The sequence below is a fragment of the Salmo salar genome, chromosome 02 (assembly GCF_965601325.2).
Source record: "Salmo salar chromosome 02, fSalSal1, whole genome shotgun sequence".
NCBI classification, from domain to species: domain Eukaryota; kingdom Metazoa; phylum Chordata; class Actinopteri; order Salmoniformes; family Salmonidae; genus Salmo; species Salmo salar.
In genome coordinates this window covers 80,117,501-80,144,510 of record NC_138292.1, presented here as the reverse complement: position 1 = coordinate 80,144,510, position 27,010 = coordinate 80,117,501, and the positions used below count along the sequence as shown (strand labels likewise).

The window sequence follows — 27,010 nt, the reverse complement described above, 5'->3', positions numbered from 1 at the left end:
GCTGAATGCCCTTTGGGTGGTGGACCATTCTTGATACACAGGAAACTGTTGAGCGTGAAAAACCTAGCAGCGTTGCAGTTCTTGACACAACCCGGTGTCTTAAATCTTTTGTCTTGGCCATTCACCCTCTGAATGGCACACACACACACACACACACGTTTCAAGGCTTCAAAATCCATCTTTGACCTTCCCTTCATCTACAGTGATTGAAGTGGATTTAACAAGTGACATCGATAAGGGATCATATCTTTCACCTGGATTCACCAGGTCAGTCTGTCATGGAAAGAGCAGGTGTTCTTAATGTGTGTTTGTCCTGAACCTTCTTGATGTTTTTATATAATGTGAGCGGTCAGGTGAGTAAGGCTTCTCATGCATTTACCTGTAAACCAGGTTCTGCCTCTCCTGACAGGTGAAATCCCTTCAGATCATGGACACACCACACAGCATGACACTGCAACTACACTGCTCAAAAAAATAAAAGGGAACACTTAAACACAATGTAACTCCAAGTCAATCACACTTCTGTGAAATCAAACTGTCCACTTAGGAAGCAACACTGATTGACAATAAATTTCACATGCTGTTGTGCAAATGGAATAGACAACAAGTGGAAATTATAGGCAATTAGCAAGACACCCCCAATAAAGGAGTGGTTCTGCAGGTGGTGACCACAGACCACTTCTCAGTTCCTATGCTTCCTGACTGATGTTTTGGTCACTTTTGAATGCTAGCGGTGCTTTCACTCTAGTGGTAGCATGAGATGGAGTCTACACTCCACACAATTGGCTCAGGTAGTGCAGCTCATCCAGGATGGCACATCAATGCGAGCTGTGGCAAGAAGGTTTGCTGTGTCTGTCAGCGTAGTGTCCAGAGCATGGAGGCGCTACCAGGAGACCGGCCAGTACATCAGGAGACGTGGAGGAGGCCGTAGGAGGGCAACAACCCAGCAGCAGGACCGCTACCTCCGCCTTTGTGCAAGGAGGAGCAGGAGGAGCACTGCCAGAGCCCTGCAAAATGACCTCCAGCAGGCCACAAATGTGCATGTGTCTGCTCAAACGGTCAGAAACAGACTCCATGAGGGTGGTATGAGGGCCCGACGTCCACAGGTGGGGGTTGTGCTTACAGCCCAACACCGTGCAGGACGTTTGGCATTTGCCAGAGAACACCAAGATTGTCAAGTTCGCCACTGGCGCCCTGTGCTCTTCACAGATGAAAGCAGGTTCACACTGAGCATTTCTTTGGGGGGGCCGCACAGCCCTCCATGTGCTCGCCAGAGGTAGCCTGACTGCCATTAGGTACCGAGATGAGATCCTCAGACCCCTTGTGAGACCATATGCTGGTGCGGTTGGCCCTGGGTTCCTCCTGATGCAAGACAATGCTAGACGTCATGTGGCTGGAGTGTGTCAGCAGTTCCTGCAAGAGGAAGGCATTGATGCTATGGACTGGCCCGCCCGTTCCCCAGACCTGAATCCAATTGAGCACATCTGGGACATCATGTCTCGCTACATCCACCAACGCCACGTTGCACCACAGACTGTCCAGGAGTTGGCGGATGCTTTAGTCCAGGTCTGGGAGGAGATCCCTCAGGAGACCATGCGCCACCTCATCAGGAGCATGCCCAGGCGTTGTAGGGAGGTCATACAGGCACGTGGAGGCCACACACACTACTGAGCCTCATTTTGACTTGTTTTAAGGACATTACAGCAAAGTTGGATCAGCCTGTAGTGTGGTTTTCCACTTTAATTTTGAGTGTGACTCCAAATCCAGACCTCCATGGGTTGATAAATTGGATTTCCATTGATTATTTTTGTGTGATTTTGTTGTCAGCACATTCAACTATGTAAAGAAAAAAGTATTTAATAAGATTATTTCATTCATTCAGATCTAGGATGTGTTATTTTAGTGTTCCCTTTATTTTTTTCAGCAGTGTATATTACAAAATAACACATTGCTAACTAGTTATTATTTAAATATAGATTTCAACTTTGTTGTTACCTTGTTACTGAGTAATGTAATACTATTACTGTAACCCCCTGTGTTACTAATGTGTTTCCCCAACACTGGTGAAATAACATCAATATGCAAATAAAACGTTCCCAAGAGGAGAGAGGTTGACTTTCGATAATAGAAGTGTGGTGAAGAAAGAATTGATTTATGGAGATAGAAACTGAATACATTTCTGGAGAAATAGACACTTTAATTTAAATGTAACCCTCATGTCATATTTCATACGCTTTGGTACATTTTTTATATGACAATGTACATCAGGTTGGAAAAAAATATATATAAATAAATGTATAAATAAACTCAATCAATATTGTTAGATGCCGAACTTGGCAACACCATTATAAAAGGTCAGTTTTGGGGCAACATCTTCTGATGTTCTTTTAGGCATTTAAAACTCTTCCCACACTAACAGCAGTGGAAAAGCTTCACATCTGGTGCATCTTCAGAGTTGTTAAATGCCTGAAACTCTTCCCAAACTGAGAGCAGTGGTAAGGCTTGTCTCCGCTGTGTGTTAGCTGGTGTTTCTTCAGGTGTGCTGTCTGACTGAAGCTCCTCCCACACTGAGAGCAGCGGTAAGGCTTTTCCTCTGTGTGAGTTAGCTGGTGTGTCTTTAGAGCTCGCTCCCAACCAAACCGCTTCCCACACTGAGAGCAGTGGTATGGCTTCTCTCCTGAGTGAGTTCGCTGGTGTTGCTTCAGGTCTCCTGCCTGACTGAAGCTCTTCCCACACTGAGAACAGTGGTAAGGCTGCTCTCCTGTGTGAGTTATCTGGTGTTTCTTTAGGAAATATAAACTGGTGAAGTTATCCCCACATTGAGAGCAGTGATAAGGCTTCTCTTCTGTGTGAGTAATCTGGTGTGTCTTCAGAGATCCTGCCCGACCAAAGCTCTTCCCACACTGAGAGCAGTGGTATGGCTTCTCTCCTGAGTGAGTTCGCTGGTGTTGCTTCAGGTCTCCTGTCTGACTGAAGCTCTTCCCATACTGAGAACAGTGGTAAGGCTGCTCTCATGTGTGAGTTATCTGGTGTTTCTTTAGGAAATATAAACTGGTGAAGTTATCCCCACATTGAGAGCAGTGATAAGGCTTCTCTTCTGTGTGAGTAATCTGGTGTGTCTTCAGAGATCCTGCCCGACCAAAGCTCTTCCCACACTGAGAGCAGTGGTAAGGCTTCTCTCCGGTGTGAGTTCGCTGGTGTGTCTTCAGGTGTCCTGCCTGACTGAAGCGTGTATCACACTGAGAGCAGTGGTAAGGCTTCTCTCCGGTGTGAGTTCGCTGGTGTCTCGTTAGGTGTGCTGGTCGACTGAAACCCTTCCCACATTGAGAGCAGTTGTAAAGCGTCTCTCCTGTGTGAGTTAGCTGGTGTTTCTTCAGGTGTGCTGTCTGACTGAAGCTCCTCCCACACTGAGAGCAGTGGTAAGGCTTCTCCTCTGTGTGAGTTAGCTGGTGTGTCTTTAGAGCTCGTTCCCAACCAAACCGCTTCCCACACTGAGAGCAGTGGTATGGCTTCTCTCCTGAGTGAGTTCGCTGGTGTTGCTTCAGGTCTCCTGCCTGACTGAAGCTCTTCCCACACTGAGAACAGTGGTAAGGCTGCTCTCCTGTGTGAGTTATCTGGTGTTTCTTTAGGAAATATAAACTGGTGAAGTTATCCCCACATTGAGAGCAGTGATAAGGCTTCTCTTCTGTGTGAGTAATCTGGTGTCTCTTCAGAGATCCTGCCCGACCAAAGCTCTTCCCACACTGAGAGCAGTGGTAAGGCTTCTCTCCTGTGTGAGTTCGCTGGTGTCTCTTCAGGTGTCCTGCCTGACTGAAGCGTGTATCACACTGAGAGCAGTGGTAAGGCTTCTCTCCCAGGTGTATTATCCTCTGGTGTCGCTTTAGATGTGCTAAATTACTGACGCTCTTCCCACACTGAGAGCAGTGGTAAGGCTTCTCTCCTGTGTGAGTTCGCTGGTGTCTCTTCAGGTGTCCTGCCTGACTGAAGCGTGTATCACACTGAGAGCAGTGGTAAGGCTTCTCTCCCAGGTGTATTATCCTCTGGTGTCGCTTTAGATGTGCTAAATTACTGACGCTCTTCCCACACTGAGAGCAGTGGTAAGGCTTCTCTCCTGTGTGAGTTCGCTGGTGTCTCTTCAGGTGTCCTGCCTGACTGAAGCGTGTATCACACTGAGAGCAGTGGTAAGGCTTCTCTCCCAGGTGTATTATCCTCTGGTGTCGCTTTAGATGTGCTAAATTACTGACGCTCGTCCCACATTGAGAGCAGTGGTAAGGCTTCTCTCCTGTGTGAGTTTTCTGGTGAGTCATTAGTTTGCTTGGTGTCGGAAAGCTCTTCCCACATTGATCACACGGGTAAGTCTTCTTTATTCTGTGAGTCTGTTGGTGTGATTTGAGGTGAGTTGGGCAAATAAAACTGCCTCTGCAATCTGAACAGGGGTGGGGTCTACAAGTGTGTCTTCTCAACTCCTCTGGCTCATAGAAACTGGTCAAGCAGTCCATGCAGTGGTGATGTTTCTGTCTTGAGTTCCTCTGTCTGTGTTGTTTATGGTTTCCTGATGCTGTGGAACTGGGCTCACTGTCTGAACCTGGGTTGGAGATCTCTCCTGTGGGAATATGAACATACAGTAGCTAGTTAAAGTCTACATACCTCTTGCATAGTCTACACATTTTGCTGCCTTAAAACTAAGACTAAATTTGCACATCTCTTAGGGCAACATGTATCCATTGACGGTTTTCCTCTAACTTTTGCCTGAGCTTCGCTCCTTTAATATTTATTTTGATCCTGACAAACTATCCTGTCTCTGCCAGTGACAAGCATACCCATAACAGGATCCTGATACCACAATATTTAAAAATACAGACACAGGTCGGTAAATAAGTTGCACAGTGGGTTAGTGGTATACTGCTACCACAATCTCTGTCTAGAAGCTGAGCTCACTTTTCCAATAATAGTTGTGGGAAGTGAGCTGTCAATAATAGTTTTGGAATCCCCTGCTTACCTGGATCAGTGATACCATCTACTTCCTCTAGATCTGGAGCAGACACATCTCTGTTCTCTTCTTTGATTGGACTCTCCTCCTCTTTGACTCCGCTCTCCTTCAGCTCCTCTTTGAGTGGTCTTTCCTCCATCGCCTCTGTGATGGCTTTCTCCTCCTCCTCCTTTTCTTCCTCTTTGACTGCTCTCTCCTCTGCCTCCTCTTTGACTGCTCTCTCCTCTGCCTCTTCTTTAACAATCACATTGACTTCCAGTGGTTGACTGCAGTCCTCCAGCTTCACTGAGACCATATCTGGACTCTGCTTTGAGGTTCTCTGGGCTGGAACACCACACCCAGAACCTGGGGACTCTGTGGACTTGGGTTCAGACATGGAAGGCTACAGATGGATTCAAAAGAGGCACAAAAAGAAGTGAAAGGTGAGTTTCACAAACAGGGTGAGTTTCACTAGAACAGCTTTGCTAATAAAAAGGATAGATAGACCATGCATGCAAAATATTTCATCTTCTAGGATTCTGCTAAGAAATGTAGCTAGCTAGCTAACATTGATGTGGCGATGGCAACGATAGCTAGCTAATGTTAACAATTTTTTAGCTTTATTGGGTTAACTGCAGCTTACTGATGAATTTTACCATCACCTTTCTCACTAGGGTGGGATGTGATCTAGCTAGATTACAAGCACGAAGTTAGTTTAAAGCTGAACCAAAATTGAATTTGTTTTGTAATCATACTGGACAAATGGCTAAGTAAATGATTACTAAAATTGAAGTTAGGTAACTAAGGTTGGCTAGCTAGCTAACACGCGGCCTAGCTAGCTAGCATGCTAACTTACTAAGGTTAGCTAGTGAGCAGTGTTGCCTGATAGAGATGAACAATTCACACATCACATATTTGACATTGTTGACTTGATAACAAATAATGTGATCATTCACAATTAGCGTTAGCATAGAGGTTGAAGATGACAACCTAGTAGTAACCTAGTTAGCACCTAGCTAGCTAACTTGGTTAGACCTGTGGCTTAGCTTTTTGTCGAGACATGTTGATTGGATGTACGTCAACAAATAATCAGACTACTAAAAAATGTTATAAGTACATAGAATTATTTAAATTATGAAGTTAAATAATCTACATAATGATTTGAGTGTGTAGAATAGATGTGTAGTTGTAAACACAATTTGTAAGTGTAACTGATGAGTTGTGAACATGAAAGAATAATATGTAATTGCATTTGCAAACTTGTAACTTAATATTTGCATCTGTAAACCTGCGCATGTTAATTTCGCATGCTCAGACTTTTGGCAATGCTTTAGCGCCCAACCATGACAAAAAGATTTGTAGATGTGCAAACAGCGATTTGCAAGCAAGGAGAGCAAGAGAAGGAGTTCTGGGAGGTGGGACAGGTTTCTTTTAACCAATCAGATGAAGTTTCATAGACCAGCATACTCTACAATGGTTGGTGACAGCTCACATGGGCCATGTTGTCTGGCGCAACCACCTGTCAATCACGACTTGCGTTACCAGGTTACCACTAAGACTGATTGCACAATGTCCACCTGTTAGCTGTGATGGCGGGTAAGTATGTAGGTCTTTCTTTTATGGATAGTGTTACGTTTCCCAGCAAGAAACCAAAAATTAACACTCAAACAGGAGGGGAAACTAAGTAAGAGTCACTGACAACAACCAAAATGAAACAGGAGGGGTTCTGAAAGACACTCATGGGGGTGTCCACTGAAAGTTGACTAGCAACAACAACTGGGACCAAAAAGACACCCACTAAATCTGCCCAAGAAGAGGTAAACAAAGTAAAACCCTGAAAGAACTGAAAGATGTGGAGTAAAATGAAAACAGGGAAAATAAAATATATATATATTTTAATCAAGTAAACTAAAAGGTGTTAACCCTCCACATCGCTCAAGGCAACTGGAGTACTTGGCCAGCCACTCTTAAATATCACCTGGGCCAGCACAGGTGAAACACCTTCTGACTAATGAGATGACAAGCTAGCACAGGTGTAACACATACTGACTAACGAGGTGAAACGAATTGGTGCGCCTAACGTGGCCAATAGTGCAATCACTGGAAAACAAACTCGATGATCTACGATCGAGACTATCCTACCAACGGGACATTAACTGTAATATCTTGTGTTTTACTGAGTCGTGGCTGAACGTCGACATGGATAAAATAGAGCTGGCTGGCTTCTTTGTGTTTCGGCAGGACAGAGCAGCTACGTCTGGTAAGACGAGGGGTGGGGGTGTGTGTCTATTTGTCAATAACTGCTGGTGCTATATGTTTAATGTTAAAGAAGTCCAAGGTATTGCTCGCCTATGGTAGAATACCTCATGATAAGTTGTAGACCACACTATCTACCTAAAGAGTTCTCATCTATATTATTTGTAGCCATCTATTTACTACCACAGACCGATGCTGGCACTAAAACCTCACTCAACGAGCTGTATAAGGACATATTCAAACAAGAAAATGCTCATCCAGAAGTGGTGCTCCTAGTGGTCGGGGACTTTAATGCAGACAAACTAAAATCCATTGTATCTCATTTCTACCAGGATGTCACATGTGCAACCAGAGGGGGTAAAAAATTCAATAATAACTCTGGACCACATTTACTCCACACAGAGATGCATACAAAGCTCTCCCTCGCCCTCCATTTGGCAAATCTGACCATAATTCCATCCTCCTGATTCCTGCTTACAAGCAAAAACTAAAGCAGGAAGTACCAGTGACTTGCTCAATAACCAATGTGGTCTGATGAGGCAGATGCAACGCGACAGGACTGTTTTGCTAGCACAGACTGGAATATGTTCCGCGATTCATCCAATGGCATTGAGGATTATACCACCTCATTGATGAAGCCAGTGACTAACTGCATTGACGATGTCGTCCCCACAGTGACCGTATGTACATATCCCAACCAGAAGCCATGGATTACAGGCGACAGCTGCACCAAGCTAAAGGCTAGGGCTGCCGCTTTCAAGGAGCGGACACTATTCCGGGTGCTTATAAGAAATCCCGCTATGCCCTCAGACGACCCATCAAACAGGCAAAGCATCGATACAGGACTAAGATCGAATCGTACTACACTGGCTCCAATGCTCATTGGATGTGGCAGGGCTTGCAAACTATTACTGACTACAAAGGGAAACTCAGCTGCGAGCTGCCCAGTGACGCGAGCCTACCAGACAAGCTTAATGCCTTTTATGCTCACTTCGAGGCAAGCAACACTGACGCATGCATGAGAGCACCAGCTGTTCCGGACGACTGTGTGATCACGCTCTCCATAGCCGATGTGAGCAAGACCTTTAAACAGGTTAACATTCACAAGGCCGGGGGGCCAGATGGATTACCAGGGCGTGTACTAAAAGCATGCGCGGACCAACTAGCAAGTGTCTTCACTGACATTTTCAACCTCTCCCTGACCTAGTCTGTAATACCAACATGTTTCAAGCAGACCACCATAGTCCCTGTGCCCAAGAATGCAAAGGTAACCTGGCTAAATGATTACCACCCCGTAGCACTCATGTCGGTAGCCATGATGTGCTTTGAAATTCTGGTCATGGCTCACATCAACACCATCATCCCGGAAACCCTAGACACACTCCAATTCGCATACCGCCCCAACAGATCCACAGACGACGCAATCTCAATTGCACTCCACACTGCCCTTTCCTACCTGGACAAAAGGAACACCTATGTGAGAATGCTGTTCATTGACTACAGCTCAGCGTTCAACACAATAGTGCCCATGAAGCTAAGGACCCTGGGACTAAACACCTCCCTCTGCAACTGGATCCTGGACTGCCTGATGGGCCGCCCCCAGGTGGTAAGGGTAAGCAACAACACGTCTGCCACGCTGATCCTCAACACCGGTGCCCCTCAGGGGTGTGTGCTTAGTCCCCTCTTGTACTCCGTTCACCCACGACTGCGTGGCCAAGCACGACTCCAACACCATCATTAAGTTTGCTGACAACACAAGTGGTAGGCCTGATCACCGACACCGATGAGACAGCCTATAGGGACGAGGTCAGAGACCTGGCAGTGTGGTGCCAGGACAGCAACCTCTCCCTCAATGTGAGCAAGACAACGGAGCTGATCGGGGACTACAGGAAAAGGAGAGCCGAACAGGCCCCCATTAACATCGACGGGGCTGTAGTGGAGCGGGTCGAGAGCTTCGAGGTCCTTGGTGTCCACATCACCAACAAACTATCATGGTCCAAACACACCAAGACAGTCGTGAAGAGAGCATGACAACACCTTTTCCTGTTAGGAGACTGAAAAGATTTGGCATGGGTCCCCAGATCCTCAAAGTTCTACAGCTGCACCATCCAGAGCATCCTGACGGGTTGCATCACCGCCTGGTATGGCAACTGCTCGGCATCTGACCGTAAGGCACTACAGAGGGTAGTGCGTATGGCCAAATACATCACTGGGGCCAAGCTTCCTGCCATCCAGGACCTATATACACACTAGGTGGTGTCAGAGGAAGGCCCCAAAAATTGTCAGACTCCTGTCACCCAAGTCATAGACTGTGCCCTCTGCTACCACGTGGCAAGCGTTACCAGAGCCCACGTCTGGGTCCAAAAGGCTCCTGTTGTATTCGGCGCATGTGACAAATACAATTTGATTTAGATGAAAACCTCATCTGATTGGTTAGAAGCAACAGGTCCCAACCACCAGAGATCCTGTCATCTCTGTCCTTGCAAATCACAGTTTGCATATCTACAAACATTGTTGTCACGGGATGGCGCTAAAGCACTGCCAAAAGTCTGAGCAAGCGAAATTGACATGCGCAGGTCCATTTCGTACAGATGCAATTATTACTTACAAGTTTTCGAACGCGATTACAACGACAAAAGTGTTTTTTATTCACAACTCAGTTACATGTCTGAGAATGTGTTTACAACTACAAATCTATTCTACACGCTCAAATCATTGTCAATGATTTAATGCAGGGGTGAAAGTAGATTGAATTCTTACGGGTAGAAGACACCCAAGTGCGGGTACTTTAATTTTTTATTTATTTAAATACTACAACAATTACAGGGTAGACTAGTCTGCCGATATTGACAAACTGATCAATAAAAACTATGTTGTCTGATCCATATAATCAGCCTACGAAATGAGACAAATACAATATGACATCCATCTAACCTGGAGGAGGACATTTTTGTCAAAAAAAACTAACAAAAGTGGCACACTCCACTTACACAAATGTAACATGGTAGTACAATGAAAATAATACCATGGTACCATGTATTTTTTTTGTGCAGTACCATGACAGGAAAATACCGTGGTACTGGTGCGCACTGTTATGATAACTTTTAAAATATGTCGTTTATCTGGTGCTTCTGCTCGGTTTACAGTTGGCTTGGCAACGGACTCGGACAGGCTAGCGAGAGAGCCACTGTAGAGAGAGAGAGCGGCTCCATCTGTGAGCTGAAACAGGCCCGTAACTATAAATACTATAAACATGTCAGGTTGGCAACACAGGACACCCAAACAGCAGCAAAACAACGGTTCTATTAATACATTAAGTAGTACCTCTTTTTTTCACGGCAACTATGTCCCTTTTTATTTGTCTGTAACATCAAAGTAGGTCCAACAATGGTAGCCTGCCTCTGGCTATCAGACAGTTACCCATACAGGTATATACATTCATCAATATAATACCAGCCAACTTCTTGACCTTAGGGGGTTTATTTCATGTATTATACCGTCTTGTACTATGGTAACACGCAATTAATAAAGATGGTACCATTTGATCAGTTTTGGTACCATTTATCATAATTGTGCAATACCATGGTTTAACGTATAATGTAGTTTAAAACCATGGTATTTCCATGATCCACATGGTATAAATGATGCATTGGCATTATTTAGGTGTATGGCAGTACCATCATGCTTCAAGGCTAAAACCATGGTGCATTTCCATGATTCAGAATATACCATGGTATAAGTCAAAGTACCATTGTAGTGCCATGGTACATTTTTGTCATATGACCGATGTTCTCCGCTGGTGCCAATAAGATACTGTTCGCTCAATTAAGATAAGAATTTTGATATCTAAAAGACGGATTGGAGTCTTTTCATTGTCTTCCCTTTACAGCAATAGCCATTTGCTTTTCAAACAGTTTCTCCGCGATTGTATTTTGAAATATTGCGATATGCTCGGCTGGGTCTCTGTCAGTGAAAAGCAGTCTCAATTAATCTTACATCTAGACGTTCCGCTAGCGGAACACCTGCTCCAATATCCAATGATTGGCGTGGTGCGAAATACAAAGTCCTCGAAAATCCGAAAACTTCCATTTTTCAAACATATGACTATTTTACACCATTTTAAAGACAATACTCCTTTATCTAACCACACTGTCCGATTTCAAAAAGGCTTTACAGCCAAAGCAAAACATTAGATTGTCAGCAGAGTACCCAGCCAGAAATAATCAGACACCCATTTTTCAAGCTAGCATATAATGTCACAAAAAACAAAACCACAGCTAAATGCAGCACTAACCTTTGATGATCTTCATCAGATGACACTCCTAGGACATTATGTTATACAATACATGCATGTTCTGTTCAATCAAGTTCATATTTATATCAAAAAACAGCTTTTTACATTAGCATGTGACGTTCAGAACTAGCATACCCACCGAAACTTCCGGTGAATTTACTAAATTACTCACGATAAACGTTCACAAAAAACATAATTATTTTAAGAATTATAGATACAGAACTCCTTTATGCAATCGCTATGTCCGATTTTAAAATAGCTTTTCGGTGAAAGCACATTTTGCAATATTCTGAGTAGATAGCTCGCCATCACAGGCTAGCTATTTTGACACCCACCAAGTTTGGCCCTCACCAAACTCAGATTTACTATAAGAAAAATTGGATTACCTTTGCTGTTCTTCATCAGAATGCACTCCCAGGACTTCTACTTCAATAACAAATGTTGGTTTGGTTCCAAATAATCCATAGTTATATCCAAATAGCGGCGTTTTGTTGTGCGTTCAAGACACTATCCGAAGGGTGACGAAGGGTGACGCGCCCAGCGCGTTTCGTGACAAAAAAAAATCTAAATATTCCATTACCGTACTTCGAAGCATGTCAAACGCTGTTTAAAATCAATTTTTATGTGATTTTTCTCATAAAAAAAGCGATAATATTCCAACCGGGAGTCGTTGTTTTCGTTCAAAGACTGAAAATAAAAACATGGAGTCTTCTCGTGCACGCGCCCCCAGTCTCATTGTTCTCTGATCGACCACTATCCAAATGCGCTACTGTTTTTCAGCCATGGCCTGCAAAGTCATCATTCAACATTCTGCCGCCTTCTGAGAGCCTATGGGAGCCGTAGGAAGTGTCACGTTACAGCAGAGATCCTCAGTTTTCAATAAAGAGAGTGTAGAAGGCCAAGAAATGGTCAGAGAGGGCACTTCCTGTAAGGAATCTTCTCAGGTTTTGGCCTGCCAAATGAGTTCTGTTATACTCACAGACACCATTCAAACAGTTTTAGAAACTTTGGAGTGTTTTCTATCCAAAGCTAATAATTATATGCATATTCTAGCTTCTGGGCAGGAGTAATAATCAGATTAAATCTGGTACGTTTTTTTATCCGGCCGTGAAAATACTGCCCCCTATCCATAACAAGTTAACAATGATCTATGTTGGTATTTGAAGCGTGCGCTGCCCAAATCGCGTGCCCTTCCGACTGTAGACCGATTTAAAACAATCCACAGGTTTAAAAAAATAACAATTACGAAGCTAATTATCCTCTGTGGCCATATTATGCTTTCTAGTGTAGTAGCCTATTTTGAATTGCTTCTGTATAGACAGGAGTAAGCTAGTTAGGATATAATTTTCCATTTCCTTTAGGGAAGCTTAGCTTCCCCTAGCCTTATGGACACGCCGCCTATGCCTTTTTAATGTGGCATAAACACAAGCAGTTATGAGGTTATCATCTGATTGTCAAACAAATCACTTAACAAAGGCGCTCCTATAGGCTACCTGCGGACATTCGTTCAGTCACAATAATTTCAGCATCCAAACCCCAATTTAATGACTGGAAAGAGATTCAAAACTACGTGTGGTGTATTGCAATTCTGCGATTGTCACAAGGCCTACACTTGTAGCCTGAATTGCTGCATCTACTGTTGTCCACGCGCGCCTCGTACCCCTACTATATATTTTACCGGGACGCCGTACGGGACCGTTCCGCCTTACTTTCACCCCTGATTTAACTTCCAAATAAAGCTTAATCTTACCTTGGAATTTGACTTTGAGAAGTTGCTACCGATACTTGCTAGCCACTCTTCTTCGATGAGGTTTAACGGCGTTCGGTATCCAATAAATGTTGCATTACCGCCACCAACTAGACTGGAGTAAAACTCCATTATACTTCGCTTAAATTATAATAATCGCCAAAGTACCCTACACTCAAGTTGAACTGCACTTATACGCCACTATAACAGCAGTTGCAATTCAAAGTTACTGCAGTAAAAAATATATATTATGGACGCAGTATTTGCAGCATACTGCAGTTATACTGCATTTGTTTCCGTAAGGGGTCCTACCTCAGGTCAACAACCTGAAAGGATGGGACACCACCACTTAACACACCCTGTAACTTCTGATGTCAAGTCTCACACACCCAAATACCTCTGCAGCTGCCACCACAACCTCTATTTTCTGTGACTTACGTTCCATCCCTGCAGTACAGTTTATAACCATTGCTATAAATGCTAAAAATCCAATCTTACTGAAACATATATCACTCCTCGCCCTATCCCTCTGGACTGGTACAGATCTACTACTCACACCCCTCTCAGGATCCCTCTCCTAGACCCATCTTCCTCTACTTCCTTCACTGCCTCAGCATATGACAACTTCTGCACTTCTCCAACCCTGGAAACCTCAACCTGCCTCTCACCCAGGGGCGAAAATCTGATATCCACTTTGGAGGGGACAATTACATGAAATTTTCTCAAGAGCAATTCCTGAGGGGGACACCAAAAGTAGTGCTGTAACACATAGCTTACATTGTAATATGGTAAATGTATATTGAGGAACCAAAGAAATAAGGTGTTTGCCGTACTCCTAACTACCGGTACCCAAAACTACACAACTAATCACAACAGCAATACCATTGCCTTTAACAAATCTTAGTTCAGTCATCAGTTTAAGTTGAGAGTGGGGGTATCCATGGCATTTTCCAATTATGTTCCTATTTTACAAGTCAAAAAAATTAAGAACCTTTCATAATGTTGCCAAACAAAGACTCAACAAACTTACCTGAGACTCCCTGTCTCTGCCAGTCTGTCCCTGCATATCTGTCCCCAACTCTGCTGTCTGTGTGCCATCTGTTGCCTGCTCTGCCTAATGACATCATTGTGAAACATTTCCATTAGAATTTCATTTCTTTCTTATGAACATTTGATCAACTAGTCTTTGAGATATTAGGCTACTAGGGTTCTTACTATGCGTTTTGGTGTATTGAAAAATACTCTGATGTCCGTCTTTTATTTTTCTGCCATTTTTCTACCTGGCTGGCTGGCTGGCTACACACACAGTGTGTAGGTTATTTACAGTAGGAGATGGGCTTCTATCATCTTCAATCATGTATATGGGCTTCGATCTAAAAGGTAGCTAGCAAATGTGAAACGGATTAAAATGACAAGAGTTGACAGCTGTATGAGTTCACCATTTACACAACATATGCTGCAACTTTTTGTAATTTTAATAGTTTGTTTCATATTGGCTGGCTTCCAACAATAGCTGAATTTGCAAAGCTAGCGAGCACCAATTCAGTTTCAGTGGTGTTTGCTATAATCTTTGCTACCCGGGTAAAATAAAGGTGAAATAAAATAAATAAATAAAAGTTCCCTTGCGACAATTTAGCTTTTGCAACGAGACCATTAAATATATTTAAGACAATGGTAGAAGAGAGTGTAGTTCTGTTCAGTTTGGACTTCAGTTTATCGCTAACCTTATCACAGGGACTTTGAAGCACTAACTTACATCATCTGCATGCTGATTCCATCTTTGACGACGCCACATAAATGGAATAGGTACTAGCTAGCTTAATAGTTAATATTTGCGCGCTAGCTCTGCATATTCAGCTAGTGTGTGTGCCTCACGGCAGTTACGTGCAAACTAAGGAACTGGCAGTGGATCAAACCATTGTGAGGCAAAGGGTGGGGGGGTCGCAATCTTTTGAAACGTAAAAACGCGCTATTAAGTGTCTATAATCAGCACAATTGCTTTCATTGCGTATTATTAATATTATTTAAATTACATAGTTATGTTTCAGTGATATATTGGGGGGGACAAATCATATTTTTCCCAGGATGGGGGGTCGTGTCCCCCCCGTCCTCCCCGGGATTTCCGCCCCTGCTCTCACCGGACATTTCTCATCCCCAGCCCCATGGACACCCCTATTGCTGTTATGTTGTGTTTATAGCTACATGTTGTGAATGATTTAGTTGACTTTTTCTTCAAATATCGCTTAAACATGAAGCGTGACTGGACTAACTAGCTAGCTAACGACAGCAGCAGTTACCGTGGGGTGCGCGAGGATGGGCGCCGTTGATTTTGCGGAGTGTCATTTTTGTAACTTTTATAACGTTTTTACACCGGTCAGATTTCAAATCATTCAGAAGACGCACTAATGCTGGAGTCCAAAGGCAGCAAACAGGGAGAAGCGGGCTGATAAATATGAGGTTTTGACTGATCGCTAACCCTACCATCCAGCTGCTGAACAGGACCGGTACGTTGGCCCTACATCCTTACAGTACACGAGGACGCACATACAGTGCAGTGGACACAGTGCTTGCTTTGTAAGTAAGCTAGGTGTGAATCTATCTTGTGATTAAAAATACTTATTGACGGCTATTTTACTGATTAAAAGGTTACTGAGATATGGAAGCCATTATTTCATCTAATTAAAAGTATCCCAATATACACAGGGAAACAGTCCATGATCTTTTGAGTATCCTGTGAGGCAGAGCAAGGTGCCCTGTGGTCCAGGTTTTTGGGGGGAAACATTCCCCCAGATGAATCCAAAATGTAGCAGCCATTAAGACAGACAGGAGGAGGAGGCTGGTTCCCCTGCAGCTGGACAGCATGTGTCCAGCTGCAATCAAATCAGCTGGGCTAGGGAGGTCTGCCCTGTACTTAAGATTGAAGGTATTTGATAGCTGGTGTGTTTGGAAGGGGGAGGTGACCTGATAAATACCAGAGGTAATTAATTAGATTTTTTTTAAAGAAACTGAATTTTTAAACTGTATACAAAAGTAATAAAGTATTTGAGACACTGGTGATTTCTTGTATTTCTATGTTAAAGGAGCCAGAGACTCTGCCTATGGAGATGGAGCTGCCTGTTGCGCCAACACAAGCTAGAGGTTTGGAACGTTAAATGACCTCGTCCACTTTTGTCAATTTATTAAGTATAATATTAGTTATAGGATTCGTCTTGTAACTTAACAATCCGAATGGCTTTGTTTTTGTTACCGTCCCTGTATTGATTTTCAGTCTCTAGAGGAAATGTGGGAGATGCGGCGTCTCCAAGACGAGGTCTACTGTCTCTCTCTGGCTGCAGACCAGGAGAAGGTATAGAATATGGCTGAGTAAATCTGTTCAAATCACACATCGCCATTCCAACAGGAAACACTTATGTTTTCATATACAGAACAGATTCATTCTTATTTTAGCCACGGGAGATGAAACGTTGTGGTTTTGAGGAGTGGAAGAGCAGGCGGAGGAAAGTAAGGGATTTCACCAAGTTCAGATCATCTGTGTATTATGTAAGGGCTAAACGCAGACGTCCTGTACATTACCTTGGAAATAATGGATGACGCAGCGGGACGAGACGGAGATGAGTCCCTTTGCGGAGTTCATTTTTCCAAGGTAATGTACAGAACAGAGGAGTTTATCCTGCTGATACCACAGTTGCCAAAGAAAACAATATGAAAGCACACATTTACCAGTAGAGATCCTGCTGCTGTGCTCTGGCTTGTAGCTCCCACCACCACCCCAGCCGCCGCCTGTTAGCAGTGGTGTAAAGTACTTAAGTAAAAATACTTTAAAGTTACTACTTAAGTCGTTTTTTTGGGTAATCTGTACTTTACATTTTTGAAAACATTTACTTGGCTACATTCCTAAAGAAAATAATGTACTTTTTACTCCATACATTTTCCCTAACACCTAAAAGTACTTGTTACATTATGAATGCTTAGCAGGTCAGGAAAATGGTCCAATGTATGCACTTATCAAGAGAACATCCCTGGTCATCCCTACTGCCTCTGATCTGGCAGACTCACCAAACACAAATGCATATTTTGTAAATTATGTCTGAGTGTGCCCCTGGCTATCCATACATTTTAAAAACAAGAAAATGGTGCCAGCTGTTTTGCTTAATATAAGGAATTTGAAATTATTTATACTTTTACTACTTGCTTTTTACTAGGTGACTTTCATTTGAATAACTTTCTATTAAAAAGGTATCTATACTTTAACTCTAGTATTTGTACAATTGGGTACTTTTTCCACCACTGCCTGTTAGGTTCTGTGTTCCTGCCGGGGGCGATTGGTATAGCTTACCGCGTTCACTGGCTGTTTGGCCGGGCGGCCAGCTCGAGGAAGAGTCTTCGTGGTTCCAAACTTCTTCCATTTTAGAATGATGGAGGCCACTGTGGTCTTGGGACCTTCAATGCTGCAGCAATTCTTTGGTACCCTTCCCTAGATCTGTGCCTCGAAACAATCCTGTCTCGGAGCTCCACTGACAATTCCTTCGACCTCATGTCTTGGTTTTTGCTCTGACATGCACTGTCAACTGTGGGACCTTATATAGACAGGTGTGTGCCTTTCAAAATCATGTCCAATCAATTGCATTTACCACAGGTGGACTCCAATCAAGTTGTAGAAACAGCTCAAGGATGATCAATGGAAACAGGATGCACCTGAGCTCAATTTCGAGTCTCATAGCAAAGGGTCTGAATACTTATGTAAATAAGGTATCTGTTTTTTATTTTTAATACATTTGCAAAAATGTCTAAACCTGTTTTTTGCTTTGTCATCATGGGGTTTTGTGATGTCATTATGGGGTATTGTGTGTAGATTGATGAGGATTTGTATTTATTTACTCCATTTTAGAATAAGGTTGTAACGTTACAAAATGTGGAAAAAGTCAAGGGGTCTGAATACTTTCCCAAATGTACTGTATATCCGTATTGGCTGTTAATGTTCACGTAATGACCATTCATCTGAAATTAAATTCAATATACAGACCATATTTATTATTTAACCTTTAAACAGGGAGTCACATTGAGATTAAAATCTATTTTACAAGAGAGCCCTGTACACATTACAATAAAAACAGAATAAAACATACACACACATCTGTATAAAACAATAATTCGCACAATAAACAAAAAATAAACATTTCATAAAAGCAATCACAACTACACAGAGGTCCTCAATCAATCATTTAAACTGCCTCAGTGGCACCAGCACATCTAACTGCAGTGAACTATGTACAGTTGAAGTCGGAAGTTTACATACACTTAGGTTGGAGTCATTAAAACTCATTTTTCAACCACTCCACAAATTTCTTGTTAACAAATAATAGTTTTGGCAAGTCGGTCAGGACATCTACTTTATGTATGACACAAATCATTTTTCCAACAATTATTTACAGAAAGATTATTTCACTTATAATTCTCTGTATCATAATTCCAGTGGGTCAGAAGTTTACATACACTAAGTTGACTGTGCCTTTAAACAGCTTGGAAAATTCCAGAAAATGATGACATGGCTTTAGAAACTTCTGATAGGCTAATTGACATAATTTGAGTCAATTGGAGGTGTACCTGTGGATGTATTTCAAGGCCTACCTTCAAACTCAGTGCCTCTTTGCTTGACATCATGGGAAAATCAAAAATCAGCCAAGACCTCAGAAAAAAATTGTAGACCTCCACAAGTCTGGTTCATCCTTGGGAGCAATTTCCAAATGCCTGAAAGTACCACGTTCATCTTTACAAACAATAGTACGCCGTCATACCGCTCAGGAAAGAGACATGTTCCGTCTCCTAGAGATGAATGTACTTTGGTGCGAAAAGTACAAATCAATCCCAGAACAACAGCAAAGGACCTTGTGAAGATGCTGGAGCAAACAGGTACAAAAGTATCTATATCCACAGTAAAACAAGTCCTATATCGGCATAACCTGAAAGGCCGCTCGGCAAGGAAGAAGCCACTGCTCCAAAACCGCCATAAAAAAGCCAGACTACGGTTTGCAACTGCACATGGGGACAAAGATTGTACTTTTTGGAGAAATGTCCTCTGGTCTGATGAAACAAAAATAGAACTGTTTGGCCATAATGATCATCGTTATGTTTGGAGGAAAAGAGGGAGGCTTGCAAGCCGAAGAACACCATCCCAACCATGAAGCACGGGGGTGGCAGCATCATGTTGTGGGGGTGCTTTGCTGCAGGAGGGACTGGTGCACTTCACAAAATAGATGGCATCATGAGGGAGGAAAATTATGTGGATATATTGAAGCAACATCTGAAGACATCAGTCAGGAAGGTAAAGCTTGGTCGCAAATGGGTCTTCCAAATCGACAATGACCCCAAGTATACTTCCAAAGTTGTGGCAAAATGGCTTAAGGACAACAAAGTAAAGGTATTGGAGTGGCCATCACAAAGCCCTGACCTCAAACCTATAGAAAATTTGTGGGCAGAACTCAAAAAGCCTGTGCGAGCAAGGAGGCCTACAAACCTGACTCAGTTACACCAGCTCTGTCAAGAGGAATGGGCCAAAATTCACCCAAGCTTGTGGAAGGCTACCTGAAACGTTTGACCCAAGTTAAACAATTTAAAGGCAATGCTACCAAATACTAATTGAGTGTATGTAAACTTCTGACCCACTGGGAATGTGATGAAAGAAATAAAAGCTGAAATAAATCATTCTCTCTACTATTATTCTGACATTTCACATTCTTAAAATAAAGTGGTGATCCTAACTGAGCTAAGACAGGGAATTTTTCCTAGGATTAAATGTCAGGAATTGTGAAAAACAGAGTTTAAGTGTATTTGGCTAAGGTGTACGTAAACTTCAATTGTAGATATCTCTGTGAGACACCTTAATATCTCTCTGAGACACTAACACATTTTTATTTATTTAACTAGGCAAGTCAGTTAAGAACAAATTCTTATTTACAATGACGGCCTAGGAACAGTGAGTTAACTGCCTTGTTCAGGAGCAGAACGACAGATTTTTACCTTGTCAGCTCAGGGATTCGATCTAGCAACCTTTCAGTTACTGGCCCAACGCTCTAACCACTAGGCTACCTGCCTCCCCAGGTAGATATATCTCTGAACCTACCGAGGGGCCATACACCTTGAAACTCTTTGTTAAGGGTTGAACATGTCTGTAGTACCTTTTCTAGAGCCCAAATCATACAGCGGGTGAAAGAGGGGGAGGGTTACCACGGGAATAGTTTCTGTGCAAGGAGGAGGGGGCTTCCAAAGCTCTGGTAGATGAAGAGTTCACTGATGGTGGTGTCCTAATTGGTGGTGTTATTATTGGTAGAAGAAGAGTTCACTGATGGTGGTGTCCTAATTGGTGGTGTTACTGTTGGTAGAAGAAGAGTTCACTGATGGTGGTGGCCTAATTGGTGGTGTTACTGTTGGTAGAAGAAGAGTTCACTGATGGTGGTGGCCTAATTGGTGGTGTTATTATTGGTAGAAGAAGAGTTCACTGATGGTGGTGTCCTAATTGGTGGTGTTATTATTGCTGTTATAAAAATGAACTGATTCAAAGGAACAATTGTTCGTCCAAATATTTATATATTCTTAATTCCATTCCTTTACTTTAGATTTTGTGTATTGTTAGATATTACTGCACTGTTGGAGCTAGAAACACAAGCATTTTGCTACACCCACAATAACATCTGCTGAACACATGTATGTGACTAATAAAATGTGATTTGATTTTGAGTGGCGCTGAAGATAACCCCGTCACGGGGTGAGTGTGGAGCATTTAGGGCAATTGTAGAATGTCAACTCCCAGGTTGCCTCTGGGGCCTTCCAATGGATTTATTATCCGCAACAGTTCCATCTGTGTGTTGCTGATGGTGAACTGGATTTACAACACAATCACCCACTGGAGACGATCTCTGTTGGTCTCCAAGAAGGTGAACAAGTCATGGTAAATGTTGGAGACTCCATGCCAGACGTCCCCCCCACAGCCGCTCTATCCTCTTTGGCTGTGAGAGCTCCTTCCCCTGAGGGTACTTCCCCCTGTCACCACCCCTGACCTGCTCCATGAAGCCACAGATACGGTTGTTTTCACCACCCAGGTCACATCTCACCCGGGATGGTACTCCGTAGCTGGTGATTGCTGCTTTGAATGACTCCGTGACTGTGGCAGTCCTGTTGTCAGAGTCCTTCAGAAACACAACAGTCTGCTGTAACCATTCACATCACCGTATTAATCCTCCACCTAAAAAAAACAAGATATTTGTTTTACAAAAACGTTGTTTTCTCTTATAGTGACCCCATTGTGTTTTTATTATTGATAACATTATTACAGCGCCTTGAGATGAGGTAGTCATTTAAAAATCATTTTAAACACTTACTGCACACAGAGTGAGTCCATGGCACTTATCGTGACACATTTTTACTCCTGAACTTACTTTGGCTTGCCATAACAAAGGGGTTGAATACTTATTGACTCAAGACATTTAAGTTTCATTTTTAAATGAGATTTGTAAAATAAAATCTAAAAACATAGCTCCACTTTGACATTATGGGGTATTGTGTGTTGGCCAGTGACAACGTCTCAATTGAATCCATTTTAAATTCAGGTTGTAACAAAACTAAATGTAGAAAAAGTGAATAGAGGTGTGGTATTTTCTGAAGGGATTGTATACCTGGGAATAGGGACACAATTCTTTCATGAACATATAACCAGACAAACCATTTAGTTTTTTACAATGTGAAGATAGTAAAAACATGTCGTGTTCACGAGGCCTAAGAGTTTGCACTTACCGGATCAGCTTATGGTTTCCATCGATCTGCCACAAAGAATTTGGGCCTGTAACTCTGTTCTGCCTCTGGTGTAGCTGCTGCTGCATGGCTCTCCTCGCAGCTCCCTGGGGGTCGACACGGAGCAGACTGCCTGACCCTCTCCCGCTGGACTCCAACACCTTCTCCTCTTAAGCGAGCCCTCAGACTCTGCACCAAGTTCTTCATCCTGCACTATCAGCTCTTTGATCCTCTCATCCAGCTGAGCGTCTGACAGCAGAGAGTAGAACCTGATCAAATGGTTACCCAGACTATAGGCATCCCCCCCCCCACACTGCTGCTCTCTTATTATCTATGCATAGCCACTCTAATAACTCTACCTACATGTACATAATTACCTGGACACTGGTGTCCCCGCACATTGACTCTGTACCGGTACCCCCTGTATATAGCCTCGCTATTGTTATCTTTCTGCTCAGATAATCCGTGAACTGTCTTGAATACTATTTTTAGCAGTATTGGCAGATCGCCAAACTGTATTGGCAAACTGTATTGGCAGATCGCAAAGCAACTTCTTTACAAGCTGTTTTTAATATGAGTCGATAGTTCCATCTTCTGGTTGAACGGAGCTACTACAGCCATTACATAAATCACTACTCTTCAAGTAGGTTAGGTGGTGATAAATTATACAAACAGGTATCCTGAATGATGCCTAAACCCTGTAGAAGCATGAAAAAACAAAGCAGTAACATAAATTACCTTTTTATTTACCTTCAGTTTTACATCATGTTAGTATAGGTCAACACAACATCTCATAATTATAATGTGAATAATCAAATCCATAATGACAGAGAAAATGCACAGTGTTACACAAAGCTGCATACAGTGTTTCAATTTATGTAATTTATATATAGGCTAGGAGTAAGGCTTCAAAATTCTCAGATTTTCCAGAAATCCTGGTTGGAGGATTCTGGATTTTCTTCTTAATGCCCCACGATTCCAAGAGTATCTAACCGGGATTTCCGGAAAACCTGAGAATTGGGGGAAAGTAACCAGAATTGTTACCAGAACTATAAACACAAGCTATTAACAACACACTATTAACAACACACTATTAACAACACGCTATTAACAACACAACACGCTATTAACAACACAACACACTATTAACAACACACAATTAACAACAAACTATTAACAACACGCTATTAACAACACACTATTAACAACACACTGTTAACAACACACTTTTAACAACACACTGTTAACAACACACTATTAACAACAAACTATTAACAACACGCTATTAACAACACACTATTAACAACACACTGTTAACAACACACTATTAACAGCACAACACACTTTTAACAACACAACACACTATTAACAACACACAATTAACAACAAACTATTAACAACACGCTATTAACAACACACTATTAACAACACACTATTAACAGCACAACACACTTTTAACAACACAACACACTATTAACAACATGCTATTAACAACACAACACGCTATTAACAACACAACACACTATTAACAACACAACACACTATTAACAACACGCTATTAACAACACACTATTAACAACATGCTATTAACACGCTATTAACAACACGCTATTAACAACACGCAATTAACAACACACATTTAACAACACAACACACTATTAACAACACAACACGCTATTAACAACACACTATTAACAACACACTATTAACAACACACTATAACAACACACTATTAACAACACTATTAACAACACACTATTAACAACACAACACACTATTGCAACTGTTGTGTTAAGTTGAGTTGTATTCACTAACAGTGTTATGTTGAGTTGAGTTGCATTCACTAACAGTGTTGTATTCACAAACAGTGTTGAGTTGAGTTGCATTCACTAACAGTGTTGTGTTGTGGTTGTGTTTGTCTACCCGTTGTGCAGCCTTGTTGGCCAGTGTTGTAAACTCCTGTAACTCCCTTCAGCCCGTCTCTGTCTCTGTTTCTGTTTCTGTTTCTGTTTCTGTTTCTGTCTCTGTCTCTGTCTCTGTTTCTGTCTCTGTCTCTGTCTCTGTCTCTGTTTCTGTCTCTGTCTCTGTTTCTGTCTCTCTTTCTGTCTCTGTCTCTGTTTCTGTCTCTCTCTCTGTCTCTGTCTCTCTCTCTGTCTCTGTCTCTCTCTCTGTCTCTGTCTCTCTCTCGGTCTCTGCCTCTGCCTCTGCCTCGGCCTGCAGTCTCCACTAGGGGGACAGGGAAGGCATTGAAACCTAACATACTGACACACACACACCAACAAACGCAAGCACACACACAGGCACACGAACACACCAACAAACGCAAGCACGCACACAAACAAACAAAAGTCCCAGCCAAACCCAGAGGATTGGATGTCCTACATAGAAGGATGATCAGCTCTGACAAGATTAAAACACCAATAAGATGAAGAGAGAGAGAGAGAGAGAGAGAGAGAGAGAGAGAGAGAGATGCTATGTGCAGTGTTATGAGGTGGAAACTGAGCTGCACTTCCTAACCTGACAAATGTATGACCATATTAGAGACACATATTTCCCTCAGATTACACAGACCCACAATTAATTTGGTAAACTTTTGATAAACTCCCATATCTATTGGGTGAAATACCACAGTGTGCCATCACAGCAGCAAGATTTCTGACAACCAGTGAAGAACAAACACCATTTTAAATACAACCCATATTTATGTTTATTTATTTTCCCTTTTGTACTTGAACTATTTGAACATCATTACAACACCTCAACACTTCTGTCTCTCCCTCTCCCTCGCGAGAGAGGAGAGGAGGAGCAGAGAGTGAGAGGTAGAGAGCGGGGAGACAGAGAGAGAGGGGAGAGAGTGAGAGAGGGGGGAGAGAGAGAAGGGAGAGAAAGATAAACTTGAGATGTTTTTACACTCTATAGGGTAAATAAATAAACACACTGGCACATACAATCCTAAATGACTGTTGATTGTTATCAGCAGCAACAACAGGGGTCCTGCAACACACTACAAGACTTCAGCTGATAGAGATCAATTAACTCAACTCCATTATTATTAAACATAATAATCATATGCAATCTTTGTGGCTGTTAATAATATAACTTCATATTAATAGAATAGTAATATAGTAATATAACTACATATTAATAGAATGGTAATATAGTAATATAACTTCATATTAATAGAATGGTAATATAGTAATATAACTTCATATTAATAGAATAGTAATATAGTAATATATCTTCATATTAATAGAATGGTAATATAGTAATATAACTTCATATTAATAGTAGAGGTCGACCGATTAATCGGAATGGCCGATTAATTAGGGCCGATTTCAAGTTTTCATAATAATTGGTAATCGGTATTTTTGGACACCGATTTGGCAATATTTTTTTTTTTTTACACCTTTAATTAACTAGGCTAGTCAGTTAAGAACACATTATTATTTTCAATGACGGCCTAGGAACAGTGGGTTAACTGCCTTCTTCAGGGGCAGAACGACAGATTTTTACCTTGTCAGCTCGGGGATTTAATCTTGCAACCTTATGGTTAACTAGTCCAACGCTCTAACCACCTGCTTACATTGCACTCCACGAGGAGCCTGCCTGTTACGCGAATGCAGTAAGAAGCCAAGGTAAGTTGCTAGCTAGCATTAAACTTATCTTATAAAAAACAATCAATCAATCAATCATAATCACTAGTTAACTACACATGGTTGATGATATTACTAGTTTATCTAGCCTGTCCTGCGTTGCATATAATCGATGCGGTGCGCATTCGCGAAAAAGGTCTGTCGTTGCTCCAACTTGTACCTAACCATAAACATCAATGTCTTTCTTAAAATCAATACACAAGTATATATTTTTAAACCTGCATATTTAGTTAATATTGCCTGCTAACATTAATTTCTTTTAACTAGGGAAAATGTGTCACCTCTTGCAACAGAGTCGGGGTATATGCAGCAGTTTGGGCCGCCTGGCTCGTTGCAAACTGTGTATGGACTATTTCTTCCTAACAAAGACAGCCAACTTCGCCAAACGGGGGATGATTTAACAAAAGCGAATTTGCGAAAAAAGCACAATCGTTGCACGACTGTACCTAACCATAAACATCAATGCCTTTCTTAAAATCAATACACAGAAGTATATATTTTTAAACCTGCATATTTAGCTAAAAGAAATCCAGGTTAGCAGGCAATATTAACCAGGTGAAATTGTGTCACTTCTCTTGCGTTCATTGCACGCAGAGTCAGAGTATATGCAACAGTTTGGGCTGCCTGGCTCGTTGCGAACTAATTTCCCAGAATTTTACATAATTATGACATAACATTGAAGGTTGTGCAATGTAACAGGAATATTTAGACTTAGGGATGCCACCCGTTAGATAAAATACGGAACGGTTCCGTATTTCACTGAAAGAAAAAACGTTTTGTTTTCGAGATGATAGTTTCCGGATTCGACCATATTAATGACCTAAGGCTCGTATTTCTGTGTGTTTCTTATATTATAATTAAGTCTATGATTTGATAGAGCAGTCTGACGGAGCGGTGGTAGGCACCAGCAGGCTCGTAAGCGTTCATTCAAACACCACTTTCGTGCGTTTTGCCCGCAGCTCTTCGAATGCTTCAAGCATTGCGCTGTTTATGACTTCAAGCCTATCAACTCCCAAGATTAGGCTGGTGTAATCGATGTGAAATGGCTAGCTAGTTAGCGGGGTGCGCGCTAATAGCGTTTCAAACGTCACTCGCTCTGAGACTTGGAGTAGTTGTTCCCCTTGCTCTGCATGGGTAACGCTGCTTCGAGGGTGGCTGTTGTCGATGTGTTCCTGGTTCGAGCCCAGGTAGGGGCGAGGAGAGGGACGGAAGCCATACTGTTACACTGGCAATACTAAAGTGCCTATAAGAACATCCAATAGTCAAAAGTATTTGAAATACAAATCGTATAGAGAGAAATAGTCCTA

The 27,010-nt window shown here is 42.2% G+C and overlaps 1 protein-coding gene across 1 annotated transcript in view; it reads right to left on the bottom strand.

The window, feature by feature from the left end:
- Positions 1 to 2,277: 2,277 nt before the first annotated feature.
- LOC106593360 (uncharacterized) overlaps positions 2,278 to 27,010 on the bottom strand; it is a 26,849-nt gene continuing 2,116 nt past the window's right edge. The window contains exons 3-5 of the mRNA XM_082969495.1: positions 21,321 to 21,449; positions 5,000 to 5,372; positions 2,278 to 4,603 (exon numbers count right to left, since the gene is read on the bottom strand). Of these exons, the coding sequence (XP_082825621.1) occupies positions 3,012 to 4,603; positions 5,000 to 5,372; positions 21,321 to 21,449 (2,094 nt within the window). The 3' untranslated portion in view covers positions 2,278 to 3,011. The remainder of the gene's footprint in view (positions 4,604 to 4,999; positions 5,373 to 21,320; positions 21,450 to 27,010) is intronic.